Raw genomic sequence first — 16240 nt, forward strand, 5'->3', positions numbered from 1 at the left:
ATAGCAGCTGTAAACCCAAGGTCACCATTTTAGCTCTTACTCACTGATCACTTTGAATGTTGAAAATAAGATTAGAACACCAACTGAAACAGATGAAAAGCTGTCAGAAAAATGTAGACACTAACTCAGAAAAAGTGGAGTTTGGAGATAAGGTGGTCACCTGGCTCGGGCAGCTCAAAACTCTCCTGCAGTTCGCTACTGGTGGAGGGGTCTTCAGAAGTCGATGGTACGTTCTCTGAGGAATCGCCGCAAGCTGGAGTGCTTTCTGGTCCTGACTTCTTTCTGTTCCTCCCAGCTCTGCCCAGCCACCTGGTCCGCTGCTGCCGTTTTTTCTTGTGCAAGGTTTTGAATTGCTGCGCCACGTACTTTCGCCATTTGTCTTGCATTTTCGTGCGTCTGACGTTCTTTACGCGCCCTTCTTGTTGGACGAAGTTGACATTTTTCTTTGTGAAGGCGTACGACCATTTCCCCGTTTTAGGGCCAGTGAGGATGCTCTTCAGGGTCACAGAGAGTTTCTTCACGCTCTGGCACCCAGCCTCCTCTAGAAAGGTGATATCCTTAGAGTTGTGAGCCATGGCGGCAGCTGTGCACTGCTGACGAGCGGTCCTAGCAGCTAGCTGGGCAGAGCAGAGCCTTTCCCTTCCAGAGCTCCTCACAGGTAACTATGATTGCGTCATAGTTTACGTCAAACCCAGACTTACGTCAAATTATTACTACCTTCTTTCTGTTGCAATCTCAAACATTATTTCGGTCACCAGACAAAAATCATCTGAACTGTAGTCTCGGTAATACTTGAATTTACTTCCGGAACTGCAAACTAATGCTGCGTCGGCCAAAACAAATAACGGTTTTGGGTGTGACGAAAAAAAGAACAGGGCCGGAGTGATATGTAAATTAGGAGCAGTTCTTCCAAACCCATTTAAAAAATATGACACTTCCATATGTTCCCGCATATTGAGCCAGTATTTTTTGTTTGGGCAAATTGACGTTGCAGTTCCGGAGCAAATAATCCTCGTTTCTTAGCGAATTTGTGTTTGAACGTGTTTTTCCCATAATATAACAATGCACAGCTCGAAAATATGGCCAAGGACAAATCTACGGTTCTTCGAAGAAAGAAGAATAACAACATTCTTGTCCAATACGACTTGGCACTTGCATTTTGCCGTGTGCGCTGTAAAATCTCTCAACCTTCAAAGCAGACGAAAAGCAGACATTTTCATTTTCTTCCAAGGGAGAAATCGTTGGTCATAAAGTCTTGCAGCACCCAAACATACTTCTCCACGCTTTCTTTTCTTTTCATATGCAGTTGCTTCGCAAAAATAACATGTCATTGGTTTTCTCAACTTGTCAAGTCAGCCAAAACGACCGTAGAACACAGAACTGGGCAATAACACTAATTGGAATACGAAAGATCTTCGATGACGCAAATACAAAGAGTGACGTCATGTGGTCATACCTATCTCGCGAACTAAGCGTCGCACAGAGGATTGTGTTCTTTTCTGGATATAACGTTATTTGCTGCCTGTCTTCTTCTCTACTGATTTCTTCTTTATCTTTCTGTCGTCTCTGTATTGTATTTGTAGCGTACGAAGAAGACATACGTCGAAACCATTCTTGTTTTTATTGTTTGTGTTTCTGGTACTTGGGAGTTCATTTTTTTGGCTCACGTAAGTGTAGCCTATGCGATCGTAACTTTGTCTGTCTGTGCGTGCGTGTGTGTGTGTGTTTGTGCGTGTGTATGTCTGTGGTAGAAACTCTAACATTTGAAGACGTCACATTACATTGACGTCACATTATGACGTAAGAGGGTTAGACGTCACGCGAAGGAAGTACTGAAAGTCTCGGTCATTATTATTTTGAGCGCGCCGAGACTAGTTGGCAGTCGTGTCCTGTAAGTAGGCTACATGCAGACAGACAGATCTAGATCTAGTGTCTCGCTTTCTTGCACAGTTTCACCTATGCTCTTTCTGTGTGTGTGTGTGTGTGTGTGTGTGTGTGTGTGTGTGTGTGTGTGTGTGTGTGTGTGTGTGTGTGTGTGTGTGTGTGTGTGTGTGTGTGTATGTGTGACGGAGTGATTGAGTTTGTGTTACTGTTTGTCGATTTCTTACGTGAGCCTTGATGGCTTCGCCTCTTGTTATTGTTATCTTGGTTCTATTATCAAATAGAAAAGACAAGATGTGTTATAATAGGGGAAGGGCTCCTAATATGGACCGGCTCCTAATATGGACCACCTCTTGATCTGACAAACTAACGGCGCTAGAGCGCTAAAAACAATTTCATTCGCTGTATTCACCCTCTCTGGATAACTTGCACATGTCAAAACAGTTGCAGAAACACAAACCTCAAAACCGTTATGCTTTTTCTCTTTTATCACTTTTGGCAGCGTTCACTCTAAATTTGACGCCTAAAACGGACTCGTTTCTGTCCACAGCCAAAGCTTTTATCACAAAAAAATTGCATATACGACAGCTATGACCGTATTTGTTACATTTTAGCAGTTTTGACTCCGAGTTTCTACTGGAAACAAAAAATATTAGCAAAATCTCAAAGTATGTGTGAGTCTCCTAATATGGACCACCTTCAACAAATCGAAGAAAATAAAAGCTAAAGACTATTTTCATTAATTCATTAAGAAGCTTGCTGAAAATAACCTATAACTAGCCCTCGAGCTTTCAAAAAAATATATCAAATTGTCTTCTTTTTGTGGAAGTTGATAATTTCACTTATTTTCACTCTGTTTTTGATATGCTTCTTTAGTTTCCTGGTGTGCTTCAAATAATGCTCTCATCAACCCGACACAGATAAATCTAAAGCATATTTGAATTAGTCTGACATGCACACTAAGTTGTAGCACGTTATTTTGAAGTATAGGGGGCTTTTGACAGTGATTCGTGAAGGCCGCTTCACTGGTCCATATTAGGAGCCTGGGCGCCTAATATGGACCATTTGTGATTTTTTATGTATTTAATTTTTGCTGAATGTCTATCGAAGCTATTTCACTCTAATTAGGCCTAGCAGTTCACCTAAGAGAGAAGGACTACCAAACACAAAATGAAACTTCTTCGCAAGAAAACAAGCTAGTTATTAGCATGAAACAAAAAGTGGTCCATATTAGGAGCCCTTCCCCTACCCCTGTTACACAATTTTATTGTGGAGAAGATTGATATAACGCGTAGGTTACCTGAACTTTGATTTAGAAAAAAAACGAAACATATTTCTATCCCACTCAAATTAAAAGCGAAGGTCGTGTTCAAGAAGTCATGTACTAACTTTCTGTATGACTGTGTGTCGATGAGTGTGAGTGTGAGTGTGTGTGTGTGTGTGTGTGTGCACGGGCGGAGCAGTTAAGACCGAGGGGGAGGGGGGGTTGCAACCTGGGGTCCAGGGGTCGGGTCTAAAGAATTTTAGCTATTTTTATAAAGAATGTGTGGCTTATCCTTGATTTTAAACATGATCAATTGGTGTCAGCAGCTCATTATTTCATTTAAAGTTAGTATTAAGTAATGGCAATTTATCTTCACTAATATCTGCTCCCGACATCATATATGCTAGTATGGTTAGAAGGAAGACATGTCGCATAGGAGTAGCAGTTCAAACTGTACAAAAATGATACTGATTAACTTCTCCCGGCTTTACAGACAGAAACAATAACAACATTTACAGACAGAAAATGTTGGTTTTTTTTTTCTTTTTACAGCCGAGGGGGGGGAATCTTTCCAGAACCTCTGTAACCTCCCCCCCCCCCCCCCCCGGTGTGTGTGTGTGTGTGTGTGTGTGTGTGTGTGTGTGTGTGTGTGTGTGTGTGTGTGTGTGTGTGTGTGTTGGAGAATGTATGTGTGCGAGAGACAGACACAGATAGAAGGGTGAGACTGAAAGTTTGTGGTTCGTGTGCCTACGTATTATACTGTCGATGTTCACGTCGTTTTTTAAGGTCGTCTTAGTAATTGTTTTTGCTGCTGTTGCTGCTTACGACGACGACGATTATGATGATGATGATGACGATGATGATGATGACGACGACGACGACGACGATGATGATGATGACGATGATGATGATGTGGTTTTCAGATTTGTGCAATTGGCAGTTGAACATTCGTTACACAAGATTTCTTTTATTATGAGCCTGTCGTCGTAATATTAAGACAGCTTTTCCATTGTACAATCATTTATTGTCCATGCTAGTCAACGTTGGACAATCTGTGGATGGGTGGATTTAAGACATTGCATTATTTCAGAATGACATAATTATGTGTTGAGAAGTTGTTTGTTTGTGTCATGAACATTGCCCATTAGGCCTACATTTTAAACTTTGCAACTAAAGGGGGAATAGAAATATACACTAGACCCTCAGTCTTTCTCTCTCTCTCTCTCAGTCTATGTCCCCTTGCAGTCATTAATAAATAAATAACCTCTCTCTCTCTCTCTCTCTCTCTCTCTCTCTCTCTCTCTCTCTCTCTCTCTCTCTCTCTCTCTCTCACACACACACACACACTCTCTCTCTCTCTCTCTCACGCTCTCTCTCTCACACACGCTCTCCTTGCATTCATTAGGCCAAAAAAAAAATATGTCTGTTTACGGTAACCCGACCGACCCTAGTTTTTAGGCCCGACCCTAATCTTTTTTTTGGATCGTCTGAAAAAAAACAAAAAAAAAAACAAACAAACACCGCATCCAAAATAGAGCTGTTTGCGCTCAAACAGCAGACGACAGAAGGGAGGTAAGCTCAAAGTACTGTTAGGAGTAAAGGGTCGTCACTCATGTTACTTCCTTTCACGCCACCCGCTAGCTGTAAAGCTTGATAAATGTTGTCATGAAAAGGATGGGGTGAAAATTATCAGTACCTATCCAGCGAGTTTTAGTATCATTAACGTTTTTCAACAGGCAAAAACAGGGATTGATGAGAAGAAATGAACTGTGAAACATCATAGAGAGGGGAGAAAAAATAAATAAATAAATAAAAAAAAAAACTGAAAAAATAAAAAATAAAAAAAATTAAAAAAAGCCGACCTACCGACCCTATTTTTTCACCCTATGTTACCGTAAACAGACCTTTTGTTTTTTTGGCCTTACCAATCCACATTATCTCTCTCTCTTTCTCTCATTAAAGGCACAGTAAGCCTCCCGTAAACCATCACAGAGCTTCCCGAGCGTCTACATACCATACAAGCATACTTCCATTTAAACGCTCACCGAACGGGAACATCCTGGCTGCTTTCTGTCGAGCGTGAGAAATTTTCAAAGAATTTATTTTCGTGGACTTGGCCCTTTACAACAATGGCGCCTCGTTTTGGTGCTGGACGGCTGTTATGAATATCCCGGAAATCACGCCCGGACAGAAAGCCTCCCGTAAACCATCACAGATACTGTCAGGCTTTTACACACAGTACAAACACCCTTCCATTTGAACGCTCACCAAACGGGAACATCCTAGGTGCCCTACGTAAAGAGCGAGCAATTTTTAAAGAATTAATTTTGCAGATTGTCTCGAACACTTTTTGGACCCATCCTGAACTCAGGTCAAAAATGAGTTACTTCCCTTAAACTGGCGATAGCCGTGGATCGATGATTATCAGAATGTTTTTGGACCGTGGTGCGTTTTTGCGCTAGACCTAACTTTTAAAATCTAAATAATAAATTGACAGCTTGTCACACAAACATTCTTTAATCATAAAAGAATTCTTTTTTCATCAAGACAAGATCAGTGCAATTCGAAGTTGTGAAAGTTTGAAAAAAGAAAAGCCCGGAAGCAGGGTCACGCAAGGGTCGTAGCAGACGACGGTTTATGCGGCATATCGCCGTTCCTCTCAACAGTCAAAAGCCATCGCTAGAGTTCTTGTGAACCACAGCCGTTTGTTTCGTGCATAAAAACGTGCTATTGTAGATAAGCTCACATCGAGTCGCATTCAAATGACTAACTGACGACTACATTGTGAAAAAGGGAAACTGGATCACACGGGTTCACAATGGCTCAGGGGTAAGATAAACCACGCAAAAATAAATTCCTTGAAAATTGTTCGCTCTTCACGGAGGGCACCTAGGATGTTCTCAATCGGTGAGTGTTTAAATGAAAGGGTGTTTGTACTGTGTGTAAAAGCCTGACCGTATCTGTGATGGTTTACGGGAGGCTTACTGTGCCTTTAATTATCACCCTAGCATTCGTTACCTCCACAAAACATCCCCCACCCCCTAGCAATCATAATATTTGCATGGCATCTCCCCCCCCCCACCACATCTTGCAGTCTTTACCTATGAGCGCCTAAACCCCGCCCTTGACTCCCTCCCATCAACATCCCCCTCCCTTGTAACCGACAGCGTCATTTCCTGCCCGCACTACTAGTCCGGACGACGGAATGCTTTCAGAGACATTGAATGAAAACCAGTGGATAAGTTCATCACGGACGGAGTGACGTCGGGGTCGACGCCACAGGCAACAGGCAACGCGTCGACGGCAAAAGGCAACCAGTGGGACGAGTGCACACAGAAGGACCCAGCACGGTGGCCGGCAAGGGGCCGACGATCCAAGGCTAGAGACAAGCGGGGAGCGAGGGACACGCCGTGAGGTCCCGACGATGAAGAACTAGACGTCCCGTGCTGGGCGAAGACTGACACGGATGCTGGAGACACGGCGACGGGCATGACGCGGGCGGGGGCTCCGAAGGTCACGGCAACAGGCAAGGACGGGGACGCTATGACGCAGTCCGAGAGAGCGGGCAACGCGAGCATCGTCTCGCTCCGGCCCTTGCAACCCGCCAGTGAACCACTGGCCTCTTTCGAGTTCTGCTGTAGCCATCTGATCGTTTGGGCCAAAAGAAAAACATTTATAAAAACAGAAGAAAATGTTTTTAGGTGCCAGATCAAAAGGTAGAGCAAAAAGAATGGGTTGATCGGGTGGGGTTGATCGGGTGGGGTTGATCGAGTGGGGTTGATCGAGTGGGGTTGATCGGGTGGGGTTGATCGAGTGGGGTTGATCGGGTGGGGTTGATCGAGTGAGGTTGATCGAGTGGGGTTGATCGAGTGGGGTTGATCGAGTGGGGTTGATCGAGTGGGGTTGATCGAGTGGGGTTGATCGGGTGGGGTTGATCGAGTGGGGTTGATCGAGTGGGGTTGATCGGGTGGGGTTGATCGGGTGGTGTTGATCGGGTGGTGTTGATCGAGTGGGGTTGATCGAGTGGGGTTGATCGGGTGGGGTTGATCGGGTGGGGTTGATCGAGTGGGGTTGATCGAGTGGGGTTGATCGAGTGGGGTTGATCGGATGGGGTTCATCAGGTAGGGTTGATCTGGTGGGGTTGATCGAGTGGGGTTGATCGGGTGGGGTTGATCGAGCGGGGTTGATCGAGTGGGGTTGATCGGGTGGGGTTGATCGGGTGGGGTTGATCGAGTGGGGTTGATCGGGTGGGGTTGATCTGGTGGGGTTGATCGAGTGGGGTTGATCGGGTGGGGGAATGGTATACTGCTCTTGGCTGTGTTTTCATCACCCTGGTAAATTAAATAGAGGTGCGTGTTTTTGTTTTTGTTTTTTTACACACCAATATAAATTCATCTAACCTTTAACGAATATTATTGTATAAACCCTTCATGAAGAAACGCATCTTTCACCTCACTCGAACACAAACTCGCACTGGAAATCTTCCCACAAGTTATCTATAACTAACTACAGGAACGATTTACCCAATTCTGTGCGCTTTAAAAACTCTGCAAATGTCTGCGTGGTTTCGTTAAAAATACCATCTCACTCATCGTCTTGCAAAAAAATGTGAAGGATGTAGCTCAATTGAATTGCTCCTTTCTTCACTCACTCACCCCCCCCCCCCCACACACACACACACACACACACACACACACACGCACACACACATAGAAATGTATCGTTGAAGAACGAAATGCAATCTAGACGAGAGCATGAAGTCGTATGTGTAACGAAGGTCTATGTTGCTCAGTTGTTCACCTGCTGACGAAGTACGATTTTTCCATCTCTTGTATTTCGGGAGCGGTTCCAGACTTGAGGAGATCTGTGCTGTAGGTCCCTAAAACACAATACTTTCACATTCAGAGGTCAGGAGATCTGTGCTGTAGGTCCCTGAAACACAATACTTTCACATTCAGAGGTCAGGAGATCTGTGCTGTAGGTCCCTGAAACACAATACTTTCACATTCAGAGGTCAGGAGATCTGTGCTGTAGGTCCCTGAAACACAATACTTTCACATTCAGAGGTCAGGAGATCTGTGCTGTAGGTCCCTGAAACACAATACTTTCACATTCAGAGGTCAGGAGATCTGTGCTATAGGTCCCTGAAACACAATACTTTCACATTCAGAGGTCAGGAGATCTGTGCTGTAGGTCCCTGAAACACAATACTTTCACATTCAGAGGTCAGGAGATCTGTGCTGTAGGTCCCTGAAACACAATACTTTCACATTCAGAGGTCAGGAGATCTGTGCTGTAGGTCCCTGAAACACAATACTTTCACATTCAGAGGTCAGGAGATCTGTGCTGTAGGTCCCTGAAACACAATACTTTCACATTCAGAGGTCAGGAGATCTGTGCTGTAGGTCCCTGAAACACAATACTTTCACATTCAGAGGTCAGGAGATCTGTGCTGTAGGTCCCTGAAACACAATACTTTCACATTCAGAGGATGACCCAGTCTGTTCTACAGTCCACAATTAAAGACTACGTTTCACGGAGTAGTTTGAAATCAATTATTTTTCATTTCATAGTTTTTGTTTTTAAATGTTTGTTGTGGTAGGTACACAGTAATAATTGTGGTGGTGGTGGTAGTGGTGGTAGTAGTGACTGTGGTAGTAGTAGTAGTAGTAGTAGTAGTATTTGATGCTGTTCTTGTTGTCCAGAAAATGTTTTTGCCCAATCGCTTAACGAATGTGACGTGGTAAACTACAGCCTCTTTGCTGAACTGTTGACGAAGACAAAGAACAACATTCACTGTGCCCGAGAGACAGGTAACGCCGTCAAGCGTGTCCACTTGGAACATACCACTCAGTGTCTGGTGCCACAGCTAGGGCCCGCTCAAAATACGATTGATAGTGATACAATTAAGAGGAGGAACAACTGAAGGAGGAACAACTGAAGGAGGGGATTGAAGAAACCTCGTAGGCTTACTTTGTGCAGGCACCAGAAGAAGAAAAATCTTAAGTTGATCATTTAGCCTGGAAGATTATTCTGTTTGCGTGACACACGGAGTATATATTTTTCGTTGTAAAAAAATGCACCAAAAGAATACATTTAGCGTGTGCACAAAGTACCCTGAGTACGGTCTGGCACGACATTAGCCAAGCAGAAGAAAAATTAAGTTTTACGCCCACGCGGCAAAGCCATTAGGGGCATGTGAGACGGGTAAAGCCCCCCGACCGGCTTTGCAACGGTAGCCATGCAGCAGTTGGTGTGTTAATTACGCGACCGCTTACCTGTGTGACCACTGCAGATGGACTTCCATGAAGGCTGACTGTCTAGCTCCAAAGAGGAAGACTTCTCCTCCACTGACCGGCCGTGGTCAAGCTTGACGTGCTTGGTGTGGCGAGTCTTCTGTTTGTTGACAGAGCGCATGGCAGCGTAGGGCAAACTGTCCCACATGTCCAGGTCAAGGGCCAGATAGCGCAGCCTCTGTCCGCTCCATCGACTGACCTCCTCGCGCTTGTCCTCGATGAAGAACTTGACGCTCCTCCTCTGTCTGGCTTTCTGGGCGCAGGAGCGTGCAGACTTGCTGGAGGTCAGCTCCGATCTCTGGCGCAGGATGCTTTTCAGGGTGTGTGAGGAAGACCCAGGCTCCTTTCTCTTTCTGTCTTGTCTGAGCGTGTGCCCTTGACTCTGGCTGTGGGGGTGAGCTAGGCTGGTAGTGGAGTTGTGGGGTGTGGTTGTTGTGGCAGCAGATGCAACGTCTATTTCCATTTCCCGTGAGAAAAGGAAACATACGAAGCAGACTCGATCAGCATGTCACGTAGTCATTGTACCCTTGCAATTCCCTCCAGAAGAGTGTACAGCGATGATGTCATTTTGGACTTGACGTGACGTTTAAGGGATATGTTACGTCATGTGTTAAGCAGAAGAACCATGGTGATGGAGTAGTCTCGACCAGCACCGACTGACTGAGACCGAGACTGAGGACCATTATTTTTGGCTCACGTAAGTGTAGCCAGAGATCGGTAGCAGTATCTCTGGGGCCAGTTTCATAAGATAGCAGTGAACCGACTGACAGTCGATCGACTGCCCAGTCGATCGACTGTGGTTGATCGCCGGGTCACCGAAAAGCGCGTTTCATGAGCGAATCACCGTCACCCGCGGACAACCGCAGTCGACCGACTGTACAGTAATCCGAATGGCCAAGTCGAAGGCTAAATTTAGCAACATTACCACTTCCGTTTGCTCATTCGCACGTGGAAATGGCCGATTTCGAAGAAAAAACTAGTCTCGGCCCGCTCAAAATAACAATGACCGAGACTTTCAGTAATTGCTTCGCGTGACGTCTAACCCTCTTACGCCATAATGTGACGTCTTCAAGACATAACCCTGACTTGTCTCCTGGATTACTGCGTCATGATAGATAAATTTCGAAGAACAATCACAAGGTTTGGCTCACAATCCAAAAAAGTGTGAGCATTCTGCCATTGACTGTGCGGATAATTACATTTATTTTCGGTTTACCGCAGTAAGCCGAACACAGTGTTGGGGGGAGAGCATCGCCGTGTTTGGTCGACTTCCGGTGAGACGACCCGCAGTCGGCCGACTGAAATTTTGTTCGTGAAACCCGATGACGTCGGATTACTGTGGTTCTCTCGGACAACTGCAGTTGGTCGACTGTGTTTCTGGCTTATGAAACTGGCCCCTGGTGTAGCACATGCGATGCTCACTTTTGTCTGTCTGTGCGTGCGTGCGTGCGTGCGTATGTGGTAGAAACTTTAACATTTGACTGAACACCGAAATACTAATTTTACCTGGTTATTATCCAAGCAACAGCTTCAAAATATTGAAGCAATGATCAACATTTCGTTGGCACGTATGTAGTTAAAGTGTGTATCCAAAGAAAACGGGTGGTGGGGTTTTTTTTTTTGGGGGGGGGGGGTAAAAACAGGTGACTGGTTTGTGTCGTGTGTGGTATGTAGACCAGGTCAGGGGTCAAGGTTAGGTCAGATCGCGTGAAGGATTGTGTGGTATAGATTAGATACAGTTATCACCGAGCTCGATCAGTGCAGTTCGCCGATTCGGAGAAGACGATTTCACATTGTTCGGTTTCGTAGCTCCAGAAAAATAGATAAAGAAGATACCAAAGGAGATTTCCTACAGGTTAATCTGCACAGCGTGTTTCCCAGTGTCTGCGCGAGGAAGCGCTGTCGAAAGCGCAGTGTCGATCTGGCCATCTGGCAGTCGTGTCCCCGTAAGTAAAGTAGGCTACAGACAGACAGATCTAGATCTAGTGTCTCGCACTCTTGCACCGTGTCACCTATGCTTACTGTGTGTGTGTATGTGTGACGGAGTGATTGAGTTTGTGTTACTGTTTGTCGATTTCTTACGTGAGCCTTGAAGGCTTCGCCTCTTGTTAAAACTTCTAACAGCGATTGGCCCCTAAAATTGACTTCGCTAATAGAGACATCCAGATTTGCCTTCGTCAAAAGTTCGTGAGTTCCGATCTTCGCGAGTTTGTTGAAGTGGTGACGTCACATCCCGTCACGGTCACCACTTTCCAATTTCGGTCCAGATCTACGCGAAGTTCTTCGTGCGCGTTCGTCTGTTTTTCAAAACAGTGATGACGAGTAGTGTTATATATGACGAGTCCTTTTTATCGGAATATTCCAGACATCTGAATATGCTGGGTACACACGCAACACTGACAATTTTTTTCGATTTTTAGATTCATTCCTGTAAAATCTCCCAACTCTAAAACAAATAGGCCTAGTGGAAACAAGTGTCTTGTGCAAGAGAGATCAAGGGAGATAATTGGCAGGATATGTCGCCCGTCGACTCAAGTTCTGAGTTTTGTGTGGGTATCCGTGTTCATGCACTAGGCCTCCAAAATGAACAGAAGCACAGTCCACAGAAGCGTCGTAAAGATATTAAACTTTAACACTGCGCACATAACATATTTTTGACTTTATGAAAGGACTAAAAGTACTCGCGAAGATTGCTGATTGAAGCACAGCCTGTGATTGAGGTTCGTCAAACACGCCTTTTTCACCACGCAGATCCCGGTCTTCGGCAAGCAGTGGTGGGCGCGAAAAACCAAGCGCATGCGCATTGAGGCACAAAGTTAAAAATAGAGAGGAAATCCCCACCACCGATCGACGAATGTTCGTCTGACGAAGGTTGAATCTGGATGTCCCTATATTTTGCTAATATTTTGTCTGTGGTCATTTCGGAATGCGTGAAAAAGGAGAGAAATCAATTGTACAGACTTTATGATACAGAGTTGTGAATATGATGACATGCCAAGAATCATATAAACGAGGGTTAGGTAATTGAATGGGGTTGGGGAAGGGCCCCTAATATGGACCACTTTTTACATTTAGTCAAGTTTTGACTAAATGTTTTAACATAGAGGGGGAATCGAGACGAGGGTCGTGGTGTATGTGTGTGTGTGTGTGTGTGTGTGTGTGTGTGTGTGTGTGTGTGTGTGTGTGTGTGTGTGTGTGTGTGTGCGTGTGTGTGTGTAGAGCGATTCAGACCAAACTACTGGACCGATCTTTATGAAATTTGACATGAGAGTTCCTGGGAATGATATCCCCGGACGTTTTTTTCTTTTTTTCGATAAATACTTTTGATGACGTCATATCCGGCTTTTTGTAAAAGTTGAGGCGGCACTGTCACACCCTCATTTTTCAATCAAATTGATTGAAATTTTTGTAAAGCAATCTTCGACGAAGGCCGGACTTCAGTATTGCATTTCAGCTTGGTGGCTTAAAAATTAATTAATGACTTTGGTCATTAAAAATCTGAAATTTGTAATTAAAATTATTTTTTTTATAAAACGACCCAAAATTACTTTTATTTTATTCTTCATCATGTTCTGATTCCAAAAACATATAAATATGTTATATTCGGATTAAAAACAAGCTCTGAAAATTAAAAATATAAAAATTATGATTAAAATTAAATTTCCGAAATCGTTTTAAAAGCTATTTCATCTTATTCCTTGTCGGTTCCTGATTCCAAAAACATATAGATATGATATGTTTGGATTAAAAACACGCTCAGAAAGTTAAAACGAAGAGAGGTACAGTAAAGCGTGCTATGAAGCACAGCGCAACCGCTACCGCGCCAAACAGGCTCGTCACTTTCACTGCCGTTTGCACTAGCGGCGGACTACGTTCAGTTTCATTCTGTGAGTTCCACAGCTTGACTAAATGTAGTAATTTCGCCTTACGCGACTTGTTGTTTATTGCTGATAACTAGCTTGTTTTCTTGCGAAGAAGTTTCATTTTGTGGTTGGTAGTCCTTCTCTCTTAGTTTAACCGTTAGGCCTAATTAGAGTGAAATAGCTTTGATAGACATTCAGCAAAAATTAAATACAGAAAAAAATCACAAATGGTCCATCCCATTAGGAGCCTGGGCGCCCAATATGGACCAGTGAAGCGGCCTTCACGAATCACTGTAAAAAGCCCCCTATAGGTATGTGGGAGGTGTGTTTATAACCTGCCCTGTTATATAGTGCTATATGTCTTATGTAAAAACAATGTCCTGTTTGTATTATTGTTATGTACCACGCCTGAATTTCTCTATGAGATAATAAAGTATTCTTATTCTTATTCTTATTCTTATAATAATAATAATAATAATGCAAACTTTTATAGCGCTATTCTAGAAAAATGTCTACTCTTAGCGCTTTACAATACATACATCGACCAAGCATACTATACACGCACAGGCAAAGAAACCGACCAAACATAACCAACAAACTATACATGCACAGGCAAAGAAAACGACCAAACATACAATACACGCACAGGCAAAGATAACGACCAAACATAAACAAACATACTATGACCAATCATAACCAACATACTATACGCGCGCAGGCAAAGAGAACAATCAGCACATGTAATAATTACTGACAACTAATGATGCAGGCACACAATGACAATCCAATACACAGCCTAGGCACAAGAACCACATAAGGCTACTGTAGAAAAACGTGTCAACAATACTATTTACACACACACAAACAGTGCTGACACAAAGCGCAGAAAATATATATACACGTTATTTTAGGCACTAGGTAGGGGGTGAGGTGGGGCGGGATGGGGTGGGTGGGGAGATGCTGGAGGGAAAATCACTTGCGCTGAAAGAGGTGTGTTTTGAGATTTGTCTTGAATGTAGTGAGAGAATCTGTGTGTCTGAGAGGCAGAGGTAATCTATTCCAGGTCACAGGGGCTTGATAGGCGAAGGACCTCTCGCCACATGTCTTTGTTTGCACTGTGGGGAGTCGGAAGAGTCGAGTGTCGGCGGCGGAGCGAAGCTGACGAGAGGGGGTGTAGAGATTGAGGAGTTCTGAGAAGTATTCTGGGGCAGAACCAGAAACGACGGCAAAAGAAAGAGAGGAGAGTTTGTATTCGATCCTTTTAGTGATAGGCAGCCAGTGTAGAGAGTGAAGAAGGGGTGTGGCGTGTTCATACTTGGAAGATTTGAAGACCAGGCGGGCAGCGTTATTTTGGATCCTTTGAAGTCTATCTAAAAGGTACTTAGGGAGACCGGCCAGAAGAGAATTGCAATAATCTATCTTTGAGAGGACTAAAGAACACACTAACGTTTTGGTTGCATCAGTGGTGAGGTAGTGACGGACTGAACTAATCTTGCGCAGCTCTAGATAGGCGGACTTGCAGATGTTAGAGATGTGTTTTTGGAAAGAGAGAGTTGGATCGAGAGTGACGCCAAGGCTGCGGACAGACGGAGAGAAAGAGATAGGTAGTTCGTTGACAGTGAGAGAGGCAGGAAGAGAAGGGTGATTGAGAAATTTCTTGGGACAGGCCAGCATAACTTCGGTTTTGTCACTATTTAACTGGAGTTTGTTTAAAGACATCCAATCACTGAGGTCCGCAATGCAATCCTGTGTCCGAGATACCAGAACGTCAACTTCAGCAAGAGGGGCAGACTGATGAAGCTGTGTATCATCAGCGAAACTCTCGTGCGACAACGCATGGCGACTGATAACATCGGACACAGGGGAGGCATATAGAACGAAAAGTATGGGGCCAAGCACGGACCCTTGCGGGACACCGTACTGGAGAGCTGAAGGTTGAGATTTGATGCCGTTGACACAAACGGTCTGCGTCCGGTTAGTAAGGTACGAACGAACCCAGGAAAGGGCCAGATCATGAACACCAAAGGAGTGCTGAAGCCTGTGGAGCAGAATTTCGTGGTCTATCGTATCAAATGCGCTAGACAAGTCCAGTAGTGTTAGAATGGAGACCTGATTTTCGTCAAAGCCAAGAAGGATGTCGTTTACAATCTTCAGAAGTGCTGTCTCAGTACTATGGTTTTTCCTGTATGCAGACTGATGGGTGTTGAGAAGGTGGTTTTGCTCTAGATGAGTGAGAAGTTGTGAAAGGACAATTTTTTCAGTGATTTTTGAAAGGAATGACAAGTTCGAAACGGGCCTAAAGTTTTTCAAGGAATTCTTGTCAAGTGAAGGTTTTTTGATGAGGGGCCTAACTATTGCAGGTTTGAATTCATCTGGGAATGAGCCGGAAGTCAGAGAGTCGTTGATGACGTGAGTGAGATATGGAAGAAGGTCATCAATACAATCACACAGCAGAGAGGACGGAATAGGGTCAAGCTCGCACGTTTTCGGACTAGCGCCTAAACACACCTTTTTTACAAACTCGCTGGTGACAGGCTCAAAACGCTGCAGAGCTGGACCACAATACATCCTATCGGCAACCGGTGAAGGCGGGACAACAGCAGAATCAAGCTTCTCGCGAATAAGCGCGATCTTCGCAGTGAAAAAGTCAGCGAACTTCTGGGGAAGCTCATGTACAGAGAACATAGTGGGAAGAGGGGGACAAGTCACCTTGCCTAAGATGTCATTGGTGACACTAAACAGCTGTTTGACTGAGGTGCATGCGAGTATTTTGGATGAGAAGAATGCAGACTTGGCATGGTCGACGATGGCGATGACCCGGTTTCTGGCCGCCTGAAATACTTGCCGGTGCACGGTTAGACCTGTGGCGCGCCACTGACGCTCCGCCCCCCTCCTCTCCCGCTTGGCGTCTTGTAGTTCAGGTCCCACACCGCTAT

The 16240-nt window shown here is 44.6% G+C and overlaps 1 protein-coding gene across 1 annotated transcript; it reads right to left on the reverse strand.

Moving 5' to 3' along the window:
- Positions 1 to 6251: 6251 nt before the first annotated feature.
- Positions 6252 to 10016, reverse strand: LOC138982683 (uncharacterized). The gene is made up of 3 exons (XM_070356009.1): positions 9424 to 10016; positions 7946 to 8024; positions 6252 to 6790 (listed from the first exon to the last, which is right to left on the reverse strand). The coding sequence occupies exons 1-3, from the start codon at positions 9902 to 9904 to the stop codon at positions 6334 to 6336; spliced, it is 1017 nt and encodes a 338-aa protein (XP_070212110.1). The 5' UTR covers positions 9905 to 10016; the 3' UTR covers positions 6252 to 6333.
- Between the last annotated feature and the right edge of the window lie 6224 nt (positions 10017 to 16240).

This window comes from Littorina saxatilis, linkage group LG12 (assembly GCF_037325665.1).
Source record: "Littorina saxatilis isolate snail1 linkage group LG12, US_GU_Lsax_2.0, whole genome shotgun sequence".
NCBI classification, from domain to species: Eukaryota; Metazoa; Mollusca; class Gastropoda; order Littorinimorpha; family Littorinidae; genus Littorina; species Littorina saxatilis.

Bases quoted from the DNA above. Each gene is read 5' to 3' on its own strand.
- LOC138982683 (XM_070356009.1), bottom strand. From the start codon at position 9,904: ATGGAAATAGACGTTGCATCTGCTGCCACAACAACCACACCCCACAAC. The intron at 8,025-9,423 runs GTAAGCGGTCGC...ATTGTGTTTTAG, and splicing joins CATCTGCAGTGGTCACACAG to GGACCTACAGCACAGATCTC. The intron at 6,791-7,945 runs GTGAACAACTGA...CCAAACGATCAG, and splicing joins AAATCGTACTTCGTCAGCAG to ATGGCTACAGCAGAACTCGA.